Below are 18,203 nucleotides of genomic sequence, written 5' to 3'. Positions count from 1 at the left end.
GTCATTTGAAGACATTTCATTAAAAAAAAAAAAAAAAAAAGTTACAACGGATGAAAATGGGACCAATTGGAATCCAGTTAAAAGGGAGAGGAGGACAGGGCTGTATAAAAAACTACATATATATATAAAAAAAAAAAAAAGCTGGCAGTTTTCCGTTAGGGGCGGGGTTTAGCTCAGCCACACCCCCACGGCGCAGAACTCCCGTTTTGCATAGCGGGCGTGGTTTAATCAGAATTGCTCTTGTCTTCCTTGATAAGCAGCTTCTTCCCTCTCTTGGGCGCCAGGCCCCCTCTCTCCTTGCGGCTCCCGTTTCTATGCCTGCGAGAAAGGGTATAAAATGGCTTGCATTTATTTGGCAGACGCCTTTATCCAAGGAGATTTATAGGGTTACAAAGCAAGATTAATATTTAAATAGTGCAGTTTACTCCTCCCCCCCCCCCCCCCCCCCCAGCACTCACAGCCTCTCTCTGTACTTCTCCTGTTCGCTCTGGGGAACCAGGTCTTTCAGCTCCAGGCTTTCATTGATGCGTCTCAACATCTCGTAACGCTCCCTGCCGTGGACCTGAGAGCGAGAGACATTCAGGACAGGCGCAGTCTGGGGAGCTCTCTCCACCAGACGAGCTCCAGTCTCATCAACCCCCCCCCCCCCCTCCTCCCCGAGCCGCATAAAAGCCCTTTCTCAGATGTGTAGACAGTAAAGTGAAATTGCAGTAAACTTGTTATTTGTGAAAAGTATTTGCACACACACAGAAATACATATACAAAGAGAGCAGGTGCACACACACTTCTGCAGTTGCAACAAGAGCCATGTAGAACGATCTCAAAATAGCATAAAAAACCAAAATATTAATTTAGACGTTAAAGACTTCAGTGCAATTCGACACGATGACACACACAGATGAAAATAAGAGCCCCGTTTCCAGGTTTTGCTACCAGCTCTATCAGCCCCAGTGTGTCTCGGTTACAAGCTCAGGTGTGCTGGATTATTAAACCTGGACTGGATGACGCAGCATGGCTGTTTGGAGCCGGGCCTGTGGGGGGCAGTACCTGCAGAGTGAAGGTGTCCTCGTCAGAACCGGCGCTGGCCCTGTTCCTCTTGCTCGACCCGGGGGCAGGCAGGCTCACCTCCTTAAAACCTGCGGGGAGGGGGCAAAACAAGGACAGGGTGAGAAGTCTGGGATGGGGCAGCGCAGGGAGCATGCATGCCATACAGGGAAGATATTTCAAAAGCAGCTGGCAGGAAGGGTTTTTGTTGGGCAAAACCCATTTGAACTGGACAGAGAGTCCTAGAACACAGCCTTGTACCGAAGTGTGAAACCAATATCTCAACGCTTCTGGTCTTCACGAGGGCTTGTGTGAAGGCACAAGAGCAGGGCTGGGCGATTCTGGTCCTGGAAGGCCGGTGTTCTGGTTTTTGTTCCAACTGTATCCTGACTTTACAAAACCAATGAAGTGCTTATTAGAAGCTTAACTGGTCAGTTGGAACAAACACCAGGAGAGACACCAGCCCTCCAGGAGCGGAGTTCTACTGACAATAAAAATTAAACCTGAATCTGGTTATTAATTAATCCTGGTCTGTTTAACACACATTTATCAGCCTGCTTGAAAACAAACAGAGGAGGTACTTCTAGGCTTTTGATGCCGTGGTAACCACACTCGCTTCTATTGAAATGTGTTAATGTGTTTGTGATTTGCTGCCTAGTTAACGATTTATCAAACTGCCGCGGCTTTCTGTTTAAACCCACAGGCATCGTGGTGCCGAGTCTGCTGGTCCATTGAGATTCGCCTGTATTGCACATTGTCGCTGAATTGATTCTAAAGCAAAGTGGAGGTCGTTCATCTTTGCGTTGAACTCTTGGTTCGTTTCTTATCTGACAGGCGATTCTGTATTCTTACACAGAACGCTCTACCCGTCTCGCCTGCACGAGGCATTCGATCTGCTCGATTTCCACAAACAAGGCTGTCAGTTTTGCATGGCGTGTTTCTGCAATCTTAATTTCCTCGGTTTGGGGTTTCACCTTTGCAGATATATTTGCATGTGCTCTTAGGGTTTTTAATGTCCTTTAAATAGATATGAGAGAGAGAGCGCAAGAGAGAAGAAACAGGAGAGAAAGAGGAGAGAAAGCAACTCACACAACTTCCTTTTAGATCTGGATGATTGAAGCACAGCACAGCATTTTGACCTAGTCCTAGTTTTTAATAGTAAGACACATCTGAGCTTGTTGCCTAGACACACTGTGGCTAATCAAGCTGGTAGTAAAACCTGGAATGGGTGAAACTGCTGTGCAACAGGAGTCTTATTCCCATCCCAGAGACTGCTGGAACTGACATGGCAGAGAGAGAGAGAGTCTGTAGTTCAGAGGCCTAGCGAACCCCAGACTTGGGTGAAGCACTCACTGCGCTTGGTGCCCCCTGCGCTGGCCTTGCTGCCGGCTTTCTCCAGCTGCTTGCGGCTGTTCTCCTCATCGCTCTTGAGATCCCGACCGGGACAGGCGCACACGCGCACCTCGAAACAGCGACGCCCCAACAGCCGACCACTGCGCCCCAGAACAGGAGGAGCGATACCAACGAGAGAGGCGAGAGAGAGACAAATCAGCTTCAACAACATGACTAGGGAACCCATTCCACCCCCTCACCACTCTCTGTGTGAAGAAGAGTCTCCTTCCCAGCACCTTTTAATATCTTAAAAAGACTGCAATCCCCACTTAAATTCTTCCAGGCTAAACACTCAGTTCTTTCAGCCTCTATGCACAGCTAATTCCTGTGCGCCCTGAGATTAGTCTGGCTGCTCTTCGCTGGACTCTCTCCAGGGCCACAGTATCCCTTCTGTGCAGAATTGATCACAGTGCTGTAAGCGTCCTCAGTGCGTCACACCCCCTCATCAGAACCTCCTCTACACTGCGGTGTGATTGGCGGTACTCACTCGCTGGTCTCCAGGGTAATGATGGTGAGAATGGGCCGACGATTCATCCCACCAATGCAGCTGCTGTTGCACATGTAGTTGTACAGCACTGTGGTGCACGTCGAGCCCAGCTGCAGACAGACAGACAGACACAGGGGTTGTGAAGAAGAGTCTCATTGCAACGATGACTAGGAACCCATTCCAGGGCGCTCACCACTCTCTGTGTGAAGAAGAGTCTCCTTCAGCAACATGACTAGTATTATTATTATTTCATTCTGTGCAGAAGAGTCTCTCAGATCCCCAGTACAGCACTGAGTTCTCTACACTAGACTGTATTGAATTAGCTGGCTCTCAGATCCCCAGTACAGCACTGAGTTCTCTACACTAGACTGTATTGAATTAGCTGCTCTCAGATCCCCAGTACAGCACTGAGTTCTCTACACTAGACTGTATTGAATTAGCTGCTCTCAGATCCCCAGTACAGCACTGAGTTCTCTACACTAGACTGTATTGAATTAGCTGCTCTCAGATCCCCAGTACAGCACTGAGTTCTCTACACTAGACTGTATTGAATTAGCTGCTCTCAGATCCCCAGTACAGCACTGAGTTCTCTACACTAGACTGTATTGAATTAGCTGCTCTCAGATCCCCAGTACAGCAGCTGAGTTCTCTACACTAGACTGTATTGAATTAGCTGCTCTCAGATCCCCAGTACAGCACTGAGTTCTCTACACTAGACTGTATTGAATTAGCTGCTCTCAGATCCCCAGTACAGCACTGAGTTCTCTACACTAGACTGTATTGAATTAGCTGCTCTCAGATCCCCAGTACAGCACTGAGTTCTCTACACTAGACTGTATTGAATTAGCTGCTCTCAGATCCCCAGTACAGCACTGAGTTCTCTACACTAGACTGTATTGAATTAGCTGCTCTCAGATCCCCAGTACAGCACTGAGTTCTCTACACTAGACTGTATTGAATTAGCTGCTCTCAGATCCCCAGTACAGCACTGAGTTCTCTACACTAGACTGTATTGAATTAGCTGCTCTCAGATCCCCAGTACAGCACTGAGTTCTCTATACTAGACTGTATTGAATTAGCTGCTCTCAGATCCCCAGTACAGCACTGAGTTCTCTACACTAGACTGTATTGAATTAGCTGCTCTCAGATCCCCAGTACAGCACTGAGTTCTCTACACTAGACTGTATTGAATTAGCTGCTCTCAGATCCCCAGTACAGCACTGAGTTCTCTACACTAGACTGTATTGAATTAGCTGCTCTCAGATCCCCAGTACAGCACTGAGTTCTCTACACTAGACTGTATTGAATTAGCTGCTCTCAGATCCCCAGTACAGCACTGAGTTCTCTACACTAGACTGTATTGAATTAGCTGGCTCTCAGATCCCCAGTACAGCACTGAGTTCTCTACACTAGACTGTATTGAATTAGCTGCTCTCAGATCCCCAGTACAGCACTGAGTTCTCTACACTAGACTGTACTGAATTAGCTGCTCTCAGATCCCCAGTACAGCACTGAGTTCTCTACACTAGACTGTATTGAATTAGCTGCTCTCAGATCCCCAGTACAGCACTGAGTTCTCTATACTAGACTGTATTGAATTAGCTGCTCTCAGATCCCCAGTACAGCACTGAGTTCTCTAAAGTGTGTGTGTGCGTTATATAATCACACACACAGTCTTCATTTTACCTTGCGTTTTCTTTTTTCCCCCTCAAATATTGCAGTTTTTTTTTGCCAAGTTGAATGGTGTTTAGAATAAGAGTTCAGCTAATTTGTAATGCAGGCAGCCAAAGAGTCTTCATATATTAGTAAGCACCAGCGCCCTCTAGTGGCCATATACTATAAATACAGATATATAGATACCTCTGAAAGTTTTACTACAGCCCTTTCTCATTTCATACCATCAAACAGCATCTACAACTCGAATCATGACCACAGCACAACTGTTTGCTGGATTTCCAATTCCAAGACACTTGCGTTCAACTACGCCGAGTTCCAGTGATGCTGCAGAAATTGCGTTGATAATTACGCTAAAAAAAAATTAACAGAAACAGCTGCACACACGAACATGCTGTCTGTGTTCATTCTGCCCAGCAGCGATCACAGGTACAAACACACTAGAGAACGTTTATCAAAGAAACGAGGGGAGTCACTGAAAGTGGTTGAAAATCCGAGAAGAACGCTCTCAGTATAAAACACGACATGGTACTGTGAGCGACTGGAATTGATCAATTACACTGCAATTACAATTACACTGGTGTGCCCAGGATCAATTACACTGCGGTACTATTTCATTACAAACGACTCTATGGCAGTTCAAATTGAGCTTGGGTGCGGCTGCAGTAAGGGGGGCTGACAGGAGACCCGTCTGGGACAAGGTTTACCTGGGGCGGTTCGTAAGGCACGAGGACGCTCTGCCTCCTGGTCCGCTGGTCCTCCTGGTACCGAGCCAGCTGGTTCCCCTCGATCCGGATCAGATGTCCGGGCGGGACATGGCCTGGCACATCAACAACAAGACATTAGCACCCCCGGCCCCTGCCGAGCTCTCTACTCCGCTCCCAGGCTTCAAATCAAACTGCCTTCGGACATGGGGGACAAAACCACAGCGTGAACACGGGGGCAGACACCAGGGGTCTCCAACCCTGGTCCTTGGGGGGGGGGGGCAGGGGCGGGCCCCTCCTGGTTTTTGTTCCAACTGGACCTCAAATTATTGGACCAATTTAGCGCTTATTAGAAGCTTAATTGGTCCAATTAATTTATGGTACTGTTGGAACAAAAGCCAGGAGGGACCCCCCCCCCCCCGGGGGTAGGGTACCAACGGGTTGACGACTGACATGGTACCCCCCACCCCTGGACCCCTGGGGACGGGGGACGTGGGTGCATTTGTTTTGTAAAACACAGCTAGCAGTGGAACAGGTCACTGTGTATCGACCTGGGAAACCCTTGTACTACATGATGTCCACACAAATATAATTGTGATGGAAGAGCAAAAAAGCTCAGCACAGCACCAGCACAGCTCAGCTCAGCTCAGCACAGAACAGCACAGCGTAGTTCTCTAAAGGGCTCTTGAATGAACAGTGTTTTGCAGTGAACGAATCCTCCCCAAACAATGCCGAATGTAATCTCAAAAGCTCACTCAGCCCGATTATTGTTATTTGCCTGTTAAAGCAGGGAAGTCAAACTCCGCAACTCCGCAGCGCCCCCCTGCCCCCCCCCACCCCCCGGTCTCTCAATGACTCAACTGTTCTAATTATTTGATTAAATCGGACAGGTTTAATAGGGTTTACAGGCAGCGCACCTTGAAAAGGACGTGCACTTTTAAAATCATCTGTGAAAAGGACCTTAAAACACTAAAACCTGTCCAAATAAACTAATTACATCACACATTAACTGAGCTTAGCGCTGCAAAGAAACCCAGGACGACCCCGCGACCCTCGAGGACTGGAGTCTGCTTACGAGTTTTCTTGCGTTCAATTTGTCTTTCCCGTGACTCTGTAAACCTGACTTATCCCGGGCCAGTCGCCCAGGCCGCTCAACCAGCTCTGCGGGACAGGAAGAGCCGGGCCCTCTGGGCAGCTGCTGTGGGACGGGGGCGGGCGTCGTACCTTCGTTGTTTTCGGGGGTGCGCTCGTGGTGCGGGCACCGTTTCACCACCTCGGCCACGTGCTCCGACTTCTTGTAGACGGCTGTGGCTCGGACCACGGCGCCGGGGGGAGGAGGGGCGCTCACGTGCATCTGGACCGGGCAGGTCTTGGCGAGCTGGCAGAACAGTTTATTGAGGCTCGGAGAGTACTGGAGAGAGGGAGAGAACGACACTGCCTGTGTGAGACGCAGCAGAGCTCTGCATGAAACCAAAACCACCTGCAAAAAGCGTTAATTGACTCTTCTAGTTTCAGTAACACTGATGAAGGCACTGGAGCCCAAACGCTGCTCTGCTTGACTCAGTTTAGTTTCAGTAACACTGATGAAGGCACTAGAGCCCAAACGCTGCTGCTTGACTCAGTTTAGTTTCAGTAACACTGATGAAGGCACTAGAGCCCAAACGCTGCTCTGCTTGACTCAGTTTAGTTTCAGTAACACTGATGAAGGCACTAGAGCCCAAACGCTGCTCTGCTTGACTCAGTTTAGTTTCAGTAACACTGATGAAGGCACTAGAGCCCAAACGCTGGTCTGCTTGACTCAGTTTAGTTTCAGTAACACTGATGAAGGCACTAGAGCCCAAACGCTGCTCTGCTTGACTCAGTTTAGTTTCAGTAACACTGATGAAGGCACTAGAGCCCAAACGCTGGTCTGCTTGACTCAGTTTAGTTTCAGTAACACTGATGAAGGCACTAGAGCCCAAACGCTGCTCTGCTTGACTCAGTTTAGTTTCAGTAACACTGATGAAGGCACTAGAGCCCAAACGCTGCTCTGCTTGACTCAGTTTAGTTTCAATAACACTGATGAAGGCACTAGAGCCCAAACGCTGCTCTGCTTGACTCAGTTTAGTTTCAGTAACACTGATGAAGGCACTAGAGCCCAAACGCTGCTCTGCTTGACTCAGTTTAGTTTCAGTAACACTGATGAAGGCACTAGAGCCCAAACGCTGGTCTGCTTGACTCAGTTTAGTTTCAGTAACACTGATGAAGGCACTAGAGCCCAAACGCTGGTCTGCTTGACTCAGTTTAGTTTCAGTAACGCTGATGAAGGCACTAGAGCCCAAACGCTGCTCTGCTTGACTCAGTTTAGTTTCAGTAACACTGATGAAGGCACTAGAGCCCAAACGCTGCTCTGCTTGACTCAGTTTAGTTTCAGTAACACTGATGAAGGCACTAGAGCCCAAACGCTGCTCTGCTTGACTCAGTTTAGTTTCAGTAACACTGATGAAGGCACTAGAGCCCAAACGCTGCTCTGCTTGACTCAGTTTAGTTTCAGTAACACTGATGAAGGCACTAGAGCCCAAACGCTGCTCTGCTTGACTCAGTTTAGTTTCAGTAACACTGATGAAGGCACTAGAGCCCAAACGCTGCTCTGCTTGACTCAGTTTAGTTTCAATAACACTGATGAAGGCACTAGAGCCCAAACGCTGCTCTGCTTGACTCAGTTTAGTTTCAGTAACACTGATGAAGGCACTAGAGCCCAAACGCTGCTCTGCTTGACTCAGTTTAGTTTCAGTAACACTGATGAAGGCACTAGAGCCCAAACGCTGCTCTGCTTGACTCAGTTTAGTTTCAGTAACACTGATGAAGGCACTAGAGCCCAAACGCTGGTCTGCTTGACTCAGTTTAGTTTCAGTAACACTGATGAAGGCACTAGAGCCCAAACGCTGCTCTGCTTGACTCAGTTTAGTTTCAGTAACACTGATGAAGGCACTAGAGCCCAAACGCTGGTCTGCTTGACTCAGTTTAGTTTCAGTAACACTGATGAAGGCACTAGAGCCCAAACGCTGCTCTGCTTGACTCAGTTTAGTTTCAGTAACACTGATGAAGGCACTAGAGCCCAAACGCTGCTCTGCTTGACTCAGTTTAGTTTCAATAACACTGATGAAGGCACTAGAGTCCAAACGCTGCTCTGCTTGACTCAGTTTAGTTTCAGTAACACTGATGAAGGCACTGGAGCCCAAACGCTGCTCTGCTTGACTCAGTTTAGTTTCAGTAACACTGATGAAGGCACTAGAGCCCAAACGCTGCTCTGCTTGACTCAGTTTAGTTTCAGTAACGCTGATGAAGGCACTAGAGCCCAAACGCTGCTCTGCTTGACTCAGTTTAGTTTCAGTAACACTGATGAAGGCACTAGAGCCCAAACGCTGCTCTGCTTGACTCAGTTTAGTTTCAGTAACACTGATGAAGGCACTAGAGCCCAAACGCTGCTCTGCTTGACTCAGTTTAGTTTCAGTAACACTGATGAAGGCACTAGAGCCCAAACGCTGCTCTGCTTGACTCAGTTTAGTTTCAGTAACACTGATGAAGGCACTAGAGCCCGAACGCTGCTCTGCTTGACTCAGTTTAGTTTCAATAACACTGATGAAGGCACTAGAGCCCGAACGCTGGTCTGCTTGACTCAGCCTCTTATTTTCAATACAAGACAAATATGCCCAGACAAAGCTTACAAAAAACTCACAAATACCACACAAAACACATCCACACTCAGTGCTGACATTAGAAAACAGTCAAAATGTTTGTCATTGAATAAATACTCAATCACAGAGACCGGTCGCTTACCTTTGCCACCACGCTGGCAGATTAACTCCAGTGATGCTGCCCCTACAGGCTCAACCCCCCCTGTACATCTCTACCACCCTGCGTTTGCTGCACAGTATCCCAGGGTAATATTAAAGAACACAGGCAGGCAGGCAGCCTCCCTCCCACTCCAGCCCCTCCACCCGTAACATGCCCAGGCTTGTTCCTCAGCTTCCACAGGTGAGGTTTCAGTAAAGGAAGCATTAGAGACAGAGAAAGAGAGAGACAGAGAGAGAGAGAAAGAGAGAGGTGTGTCTATGTGGCGTGTGCACGGGTCTGTGTGCGTGCATGCGTGTCTGTGCATGTCTGCATGTGATGTGGTGCGTGCGTATGTCTGTGTGCGGTCTTCCACTTTCAATTTTAAATCCCCCCCCCCCCCCCCCCAAACCCACCCTTTTGATGCGGCGCTGCAGTCTGGCCCCCGCACCCTTTCGCACCCCTCGAATGTGCAGTTTTTAGATTTGAACCCGGCTGCGTTTTAAACAGGCTTAAATTTTGGCATCGTTCTGGAACGAGGACCCGACCAAAGGTAATGTTCCCTCTTAATTAATGAACAATGGTTTATTTTACTTGCTTTTGATAAATTATGGTTTAAATTAAACATATTAATTATGATTCATATTTTTAATTAAAAAAAAAAAAAGCTTTACATTGAAAAATACTACAATATTTGATATATATAGATAGGTAGATTAAAAGATATTTTATTTTAAGGGCATTTTGGGCAAAAGCCCTTCAACAGATTAAGAAAAATGTTTAATTTTTTGCTCAGAGCCAACTTACCAAACGTTTCGATATTTTTAACACGCCTTTATCAAGTGGAAGTCAATAATAATAATAATTTTTTTTTAAATCTTGATTTTTCAAACATATAAGACATTAATAAAGGAGTCATGTCAACTATAATGTTAAACATTCGTTTTAAATATACTGGCGAAAAATAAGAGATGTACAGGTTAATTTGAAACCACGTTATATTTTTAAGTGTGCAAAAAGCAGCGTGTGAACTATTTATGGCTACTTTTAAGACTTGTCAAGATCGATAAAGTTCTTAATTACAGAAACTCAATAATTTCGATATGTAATCAACTCCGTTATCAATTGCAGTTCAATAGAAATTTTAAAGCAAACATAGAAATATTGAAAAAGGAAAATCCCTAGCATTCAAAACACCACATTTCACTTCACTTTCAAAAAACATTTTCCAGAAAGGAATTTTTGTTCCTAGTGCAATATGAAATTAAACAGAACCCCCCCCCCAAAAAAAAAAAACAACCTTTTGAAAAATATTTGAAAGATGAAGTCAATTCTAAAGTTTAAAACAGTTTCTGAATTAAATTTTTCAGCGCACGCAGCGCTGAATAGAAAATTCTTTTAATGGGTTAATTTAAGAAAAATTACAAAGTGCTTCTAAATGCTCTCAGATTATGGAAAAGTGTGATTAGAGATGCAGTCTCATTTTTTAATAAAAAAAACTTTAGCAAGCATTTTATAAAGTCCAATCTTTTCTGTTTACTGATGTTTTAAATTAATTTTGCTATCGCTTTTTCATAAGCTGCTTTCATTGTTTTTATTGACTTGTAAAACTGATGTAAACAGCATCATATGAAAAATATTTTTAAAAACGACTTGCTTGGAACCAGCTGATCTTTAGAAACTTCATAAAATTCAATGGCAAACATTTCAATCGATAGCTGGAAGCAAACTTCGGACAGAGGGATCTCAAAAAAATAAAAAATAAAATCAGCACTGAATAAAACAAACACTGATTTTGCTGTGGAATTTAAAGTCTTGTTTGGTGCGAGGCTTGAGTTTGGTTTGGCTCTGTTTGTTAAACCATCCCAGGCTTGCTGGTCTGTAAATTTGGTTGTAATTATTATTATTTTTATGTACGCGCGACAGCCCAGCCATTTCCTATTCAAAAATAAAAACTAATAATCGTACAACTGGCTTGTTTAATAACTCCGATTATGAGTTTCGTCACCTTTTGCAGGTGACATTTTGAATAACCAATATAAATAATCACACACACCTTAATTAATTTCAGCAACATCTAAGCGTTAATCTCTGTGCCCCATCTTATTAAATGTATTAATTTATTTTATTCATTTTATTATTAAATTGCATTGTAATTTATTATTATTATTAAGGGCACCATGTTAACTGGTCAACACAATTTATATAATAAGAGCAATGCAACAACACTCATTCACAAGAGTCTTCAGCATTATCAAATATAAAACTATGTCGCGACGCCTAAAAAGCTTTGAAAACACCTACAATTAAGACTGAGGACAATAATTATTATTATTTATTATTTGTTTTTTTTCGAAGCGTACTGAATATATTTGTTAGTCATTAATTAGTACATCAGTTTCTTACAAAAATCATATCGCAAAAAAAAAAAAAAAAAAAAAAAAAAAAAAATTCAAAGCACAAGGTGTCAGTTCTATGGGGTTGATGCTAAACTTTTGGCCAGACTGCAGAAGGAAGCGAGTTGGGCAGACAGGCTCCTGCTCCTCCTGCTCTCCCTTACCGTGCAGGTGACAGACTTGGCTGTGCTGGACTGCTGGAAGCGCAGCTCGAACCCCAGCTCCCCGGGGTAGTCCGTGGTGGAGGGGACGGTGGAGGCAGTGGTCGCGGTCTCCGAGACGGAAGGCAGGGGGTGCTGTTGCACAGGGGCAGGACTCTCGAACAGCACCTCCACGTTGCTGCTGCTGCAAATCGCCTCATTCTGCAGGCTCTCCAACTCAGGGAATAAATTAACCTATCGGGGAACAGCCAGGGAAATGTGTGTCAACGCTGGGCCAATCACAGAGCCCAGACCGGGCTACAGCCCCACCCACCACAGGATCACCCCTTAATATGTAGTTAAGAAACTGTATCTAGGGTTTAGGGAGGGAGGGAAACAGTGTGGCTCTAGTGGAGCTGAGGAGGGACTGGGAGGGAGGGAAGCAGTGTGGCTCTAGTGGAGCTGAGGAGGGACTGGGAGGGAGGGAGGCAGTGTGGCTCTAGTGGAGCTGAGGAGGGACTGGGAGGGAGGGAAGCAGTGTGGCTCTAGTGGAGCTGAGGAGGGACTGGGAGGGAGGGAAGCAGTGTGGCTCTAGTGGAGCTGAGGAGGGACTGGGAGGGAGGGAGGCAGTGTGGCTCTAGTGGTTAGAGCTGAGGAGGGACTGGGAGGGAGGGAAGCAGTGTGGCTCTAGTGGAGCTGAGGAGGGACTGGGAGAGAGGGAAGCAGTGTGGCTCTACTGGAGCTGAGGAGGGACTGGGAGGGAGGGAGGCAGTGTGGGTCTAGTGGTTAGAGCTGAGGAGGGACTGAGAGGGAGATGTTCTGTGTCAGGGTGTGTAAACAGGGTGAAAACTAATAAAGTTTCTCACATTTTGCTCCCAGATTTCATCGCCTCTTGTTCCACTAAAGAAAGAAACAGGAATTAATACAGCCCTCAATATATCATCATGGCTTTGCAATCAACGTTCTTCTCTCTCATTAGACCTGGCAGCATGATCACTGGCCTCCCCTTAAAAGCTGTGCAAGAATCTTAAAATACATCTTACAATCGAAAGACAGTTAACGTGACCAATCATGCAATTAAAACATCTGTTTAACATCACATAAAAAACGCCCTAGTTCGAACAGCCGAGTGCAAAGGACAGTGGGAAATGTATTCACTAGCATTCAAATGTAGTGCCGTTTGGGGTCTACAGATCCCATGATGCACTGCGAGTTGCCCTGCCCTTGCACTACAAACATGCAGGAACCTTGCAGAGAAGGGGAGGTGTTGCAAGATAATGCACCTCCGTGCTAGAGAAACAAAGATGCTGCCTCGTTTCTGTGGAACGTCAGAATGAGACACGCACGTTTCCACTTGCAACAAATATGTTTTAAAAGTTCGCTTATAGCCGCGCGCTCTCAATAAAACAGCACGGTACTTTTCGTGGTTCACTGACTCGCTCAGGGTCCCACACGCAGGGAGTCAGCGGCTGAGCCAGGATTTGAACCTCCTGGTACCAAACCCATTTCTCGAACTGCTGGATTTTACGTATATATTTTTTTAAAAATTCTTATCAACGAGACTCGCCGGGCGAGTTTGAAATCCACACTGCTTTGTAAAAAACGGGTTCCGGCTCTCGTTTCCTCTCCCCTCGGATACTCACATGATACTCCAGAGCTCCTGGAAAGACTCCTGGCTCAACGGTTCCAGGCTGTCAGACACGGGGTCGGCCATATCGCCTTGGAAAGGAGTGCAGTTACCACGGCGACAGGCAAGCCACTCTGCACTGCTGAGGAGGGAGAGAGAATTCAGATCCCGCGATTTGTTTTAAAGAAAGCATCGCCTCATTGCCACAGGGGCGTGGGGAGCATGACTCTCGTTCCAGAGCAGTCTGATCCACTCCTGGGTTTTACTAGGTTTCAAAATCAGGCACACCAGAGCTTGTCACGCATGCACTGTGACAAATTCAGGATGGGAAAGGGTTTAATGCAATGCTGCAGTGCTACTGTCCACTGTATTGGAATTCCAGTTTGTTTACATTCCCCCCCAAAAAAGTCTCTTTTTCTTCTTGGGAGGAGTACAACAGATGCAGAAGTGACTAGTAATTACTAGTACTGTGTCTATCTATCTACAGTGGCTCTCAAAAGTATTCACCCCCCCCCCCCGGACTTCTCCACATTTTATTGTGTTACAACATGGAATCAAAATGGATTTAATTAGGAGTTTTTGCCACTGATCAACACCAAAAAAAAAGTCCATAACGTCAAAGTGAAAAATAAAATCTACAAATTGTTCTAAATTGATTACAAAACAGAAAATGATTGATTGCATAAGTATTCACCCCCTTGAGTCAATATTTGGTAGAGGCACCTTTGGCAGCAATTACAGCCATGAGTCTATTTGGATAAGTCTCTACCAGCTTTGCACATCTGGACACTGCAATCTTTGTCCATCCTTCTTTGCAAAATTGCTCACGCTCCATCAAGTTGGATGGGGACCTTTGGTGAACAGCAATTTTCAACTCTTTCCACATATTCTCAATTGGATTGAGGTCCGGGCTTTGACTGGGCCACTCCAGGACATTGACCTTTTGTTTTTAAGCCACTCCAGTGTGGCTTTGGCTGTGTGTTTGGGGTCATTGTCCTGCTGGAAGATGAATCTTCTGCCAAGTCCCAGGTCTCTTGCACACTTCAACAGGTTTTCCTCCAGGATTTCTCTGTACTTTGCTGCATCCATTTTGCCCTCTATCTTCACAAGCTTTCCAGGCCCTGATGCAGAGAAGCATCCCCATGGCATGATGCTGCCGCCACCATGCTTCACGGTAGGGATGGTGTTCTCAGGACGATGTGCGGTGTTAGGGTTGCAACAAACACAGCGCTTAGCGTTGAGGCCAAAAAGCTCTATTTTGGTCTCATCAGACCATAGAATCTTCTTCCACTTGGTCTCAGAGTCTCCCACATGCCTTCTGGCAAACTCTAGCCGAGATTTGATGCGAGTTTTTTTCAACAATGGCTTTCTTTTTGCCACTCTCTTATAAAGGCCAGTTTTGTGAAGCACCCGGGCTATTGTTGCCGTATGCACAGTGTCTCCCAGCTCAGCCGTGGAAGACTAACTCCTTTAGAGTTACCATAGGTCTCTTGGTGGCCTCCCTGACTAGTGCCCTTCTTGCCCGGATACTCAGTTTTTGAGGACGGCCTGTTCTAGACAGATTCACAGTTGTGCCATATTCTCTCAATTTCTTAACAATGGACTTTACTGTGCTCCGGGGGATATTCAATGCCTTGGAAATGTTCTTATATCCTACCCCTGATTCATGCTTTTGAAGAACCTTATTCCCGATTTGCTTTTAATGTTCCTTCGTCTTCATGATGTAGTTTTTGTTAGGAAATGTACAACCAGCTGTGGGACCTCCCAGAAACAGGTGTATTTAACCTGAAATCATGTGAAACACCTTAATTGCACACAGGTGGACTCCATTCAACTAATTATGTGACTTCTAAAGACAATTGCTTGCACCAGAGCTTATTTAGATGTAGCAAAGGGGGTGAATACTTATGCAATCAATTATTTTCTGTTTTATATTTCTAATTAATTTAGAACAATTGGTCGATTTTATTTTTCACTTTGACATTATGGACTCTTTTGTGTGTTGATCAGTGGCAAAAACTCCTAATTAAATCCATTTTGATTCCATGTTGTAACACAATAAAATGTGGGAAAGTCCAAGGGGGGGGGGGGGGGGGGGGTGGGGGACTTTCGAAAGCCGCTGTATGTATGTTTCTATCTCTATATACAGACGTTTAAAAACTATACCCGTTCAGCCATTCCTGTATCGCAAATCACAACTGAGAAAGGCGTGAGAAAGGGTGGCCCGCGTCAAACGCTTTACTGTTCGTTCTGGCTCGTTCGCTTGTTAACACGTCGTCATCCCATTTTTGCGCCCTGCTTTGTAAATGAAGGCTGGGACGATTAAAAAGCCAATTTAGTTGTTTCGCATAAGATTTTTTTTTTTTTTCCTTAATGAAATCCACTTTGCTATGAACGAGTTTCTCAGTGTGTGACTGAGATTAACAAATGGCTGAACGCGGATCAACTGAGAATCGAGAAGTCGGGGTGAAGCACCTAAACCAGAATTACTAATCCCAACACAACTAGAGAGAGAGATAGATAGACAGACAGACAGACAGACAGAGAGATAGAGAGAGATAGACAGAGATAGACAGACAGACAGATAGAGAGAAGATAGATAGATAGATAGACAGACAGAAATAGAGACAGACAGACATTGACAGAGATAGACAGACAGACAGATAGAGAGGAGATAGATAGATAGACAGACAGATAGGAGATAGATTGATAGATAGGAGATAGATAGATATCAACACAGATAGAGATGCACAGATAGATAGATACAGAGATAGATAGAGATAGATAGATAGATTTAGAGATCGAGTCTAGATAGGATCTATCATCTAGTCTATCTATCCGTCTCTATCTATCCTGTGGAGATAGCTAGACTCAGATCTATAGGCAGAGCGATCTATATAGCTGGGGCTCTAGATCTATATCGACACATCTCTAGACAGCTATCTATCTGTCTATCCTTATCTATATCTGTTCTGTATATAGTTGTGTCTATCATATCTAGATATCTCTCTCTAGATGATCTATCTATCCGGCTATCTATCCAGATATAGCTGCGATAGGAGAGGATGTCTATAGATATCGATGATAGATTACTAGAGATAGATAGAAATCTCTACTAGATAGTCACTAGATCTGTCTCTATAGATCTATAGACTACTATCTATCCGCTATCATAGCTATCTATATCGCTATCTATCTATAGGTAGTGTCTATCTATCGCTGATAGTCTAGATCTATAGGATATCTATCTATAGATGATATATAGAGAAGGATATAGATATCGACAGATAGATCTATCAGATATATAGATAGATAGATAGAGATAGATAGATAGATAGACAGAGATAGATATAGAGATAGATATAGAGATAGATATCGACACAGATAGAGATACAGACCTACACATAGACATAGACAGACAGACAGATAGATAGACAGATAGATAGATAGACAGATAGATAGATAGATATTAGGTACTGAAACAATTAAGGTTTTGGGGAATTGTTTTTAAGACACTAGTTACTTGTTTCTAAAGTGCTGATTTATTTTTAAATAGAGATAAGTAGAGGAAAAAAAACCAATACATTTTACTATAAACCGACTCGACTCTCCTTCGGCGCGAAACGCTCGCTTGTCGTCCGCGGTGAAACCATTAACCTCGTTCCCTGTCATGTCAAACACTGTTTTAAAAAGTTATTGGAGAACGAATACAATTTAAACAAATAAACCAAGCAACACAAAAAAAAAAAAAAAGTATTTGCTTTCTTTTCTGGAAAAATTAACTGTAAAATAATTAACAACCTACACGAATCCCCCCCCCCCCCCTTTATATTTATGAGAGCCGTGCAATTCTTCTTTGTTTTGGCTTGTTTTGGTCAAGTGAAATTTCCCCTTTGCGCCTCTGAAGTAAGGGTGCGGGAAAACCGTAATTTTCACAAATTTTTGGCGTAACTTTAATGCGCACCTAAGAGCGACTTGACAAAGTTTATGTCTACACTTAAAAATTGGGGGTTTTATTTCCTTTGGTCTTTGGCTTATTCCTTTAAGGCGGGGGTAGTGTTTTTTACTCCAAAGGGCCCCGTCATGGTTTTGTCCTTTTGTTGGGGGGGACGCGGGGGGGGGGGGGGGGTTAGACGAAACCAAATTTTAAAAAAATATACATAAACAACATTAGAAAAACGAAGACAGATTTTTTTTTTAATGTTATTTTTGCATTTGTTTTAAAGTCTGGCAAAAAAACGACTAGACTTCAGTTTAGAAAGACTCCGGTCAATTTATCTTTTTAAAACCTCTAAAAGTTCAAGCCCTCAGGCTTAGTGCATTAATTTAAATGTTTTGGTGAAAAAGTTTGTAATTAAAAAAACAAAACAAAATAAATACCAAATTAAATAAATATTAAGAGTGATTTATACACCGGCCCTCGAGTAAATACATAAATATTTAAAAAAAACAGAAGAGAATTATTACACGATTAGTAAACTTTACAACTATCAACGATACTGAGCCTTTTTAGTTTAGCAAAAACACACGCAATAAATAAGCAGATAATTATATTACTTTTAACCAAAACCAATCCACAATGTGCAGTTCAAATAAATCCTTAAACGTCATCGCAATCGAACTATAACAAAGACAACATCAACAATAAATAATAATAATAATAATAATAATAATAATACTTGATATAAGTTACTTTGCGCTGGATTGGAATAAATGTCAGTGTAAAATTATTATCGCTTGTCCGGTAATCAATTAAAAATCGTTTATCAACAAGGGTTTAAACTTCAAGGCATCATATAAACTCAACGACTTAATTTTATATGCATTTTTTTAAATTATTCGTGCTTTGAAAACAATGAATTAATAATAAAATAATAAAGTAGGTCGCCCCCCCCCACCGGTGCCGTGCAAACTTATATTACCCGG

The 18,203-nt window shown here is 44.2% G+C and overlaps 1 protein-coding gene across 5 annotated transcripts in view; it reads right to left on the bottom strand.

Annotated features, from left to right (window-relative positions):
* Positions 1–18,203, bottom strand: part of LOC121306517 (cellular tumor antigen p53-like) — a 29,848-nt gene continuing 11,645 nt past the window's right edge. For 3 of the 5 annotated variants that reach the window (XM_041238261.1, XM_041238260.1, XM_041238259.1), the window contains exons 2-11: positions 13,294–13,416; positions 12,517–12,550; positions 11,675–11,905; positions 6,526–6,712; positions 5,305–5,417; positions 2,924–3,033; positions 2,398–2,537; positions 1,048–1,136; positions 459–562; positions 1–318 (exon numbers count right to left, since the gene is read on the bottom strand). In XM_041238261.1, the coding sequence (XP_041094195.1) occupies positions 225–318; positions 459–562; positions 1,048–1,136; positions 2,398–2,537; positions 2,924–3,033; positions 5,305–5,417; positions 6,526–6,712; positions 11,675–11,905; positions 12,517–12,550; positions 13,294–13,364 (1,173 nt within the window). In that variant the 5' untranslated portion in view covers positions 13,365–13,416 and the 3' untranslated portion in view covers positions 1–224. Of the gene's footprint in view, positions 319–458; positions 563–1,047; positions 1,137–2,397; positions 2,538–2,923; positions 3,034–5,304; positions 5,418–6,525; positions 6,713–11,674; positions 11,906–12,516; positions 12,551–13,293; positions 13,420–18,203 lie in introns of all 5 variants that reach the window. The other 2 variants (XM_041238257.1, XM_041238258.1) reach the window with 1 other exon arrangement.

The sequence above is a fragment of the Polyodon spathula genome, chromosome 48 (genome assembly GCF_017654505.1).
Source record: "Polyodon spathula isolate WHYD16114869_AA chromosome 48, ASM1765450v1, whole genome shotgun sequence".
In the NCBI taxonomy this organism is placed as follows: domain Eukaryota; kingdom Metazoa; phylum Chordata; class Actinopteri; order Acipenseriformes; family Polyodontidae; genus Polyodon; species Polyodon spathula.
Note: the sequence above shows the minus strand (reverse complement) of the source record. Positions and strands in the feature narration are given on the sequence as shown.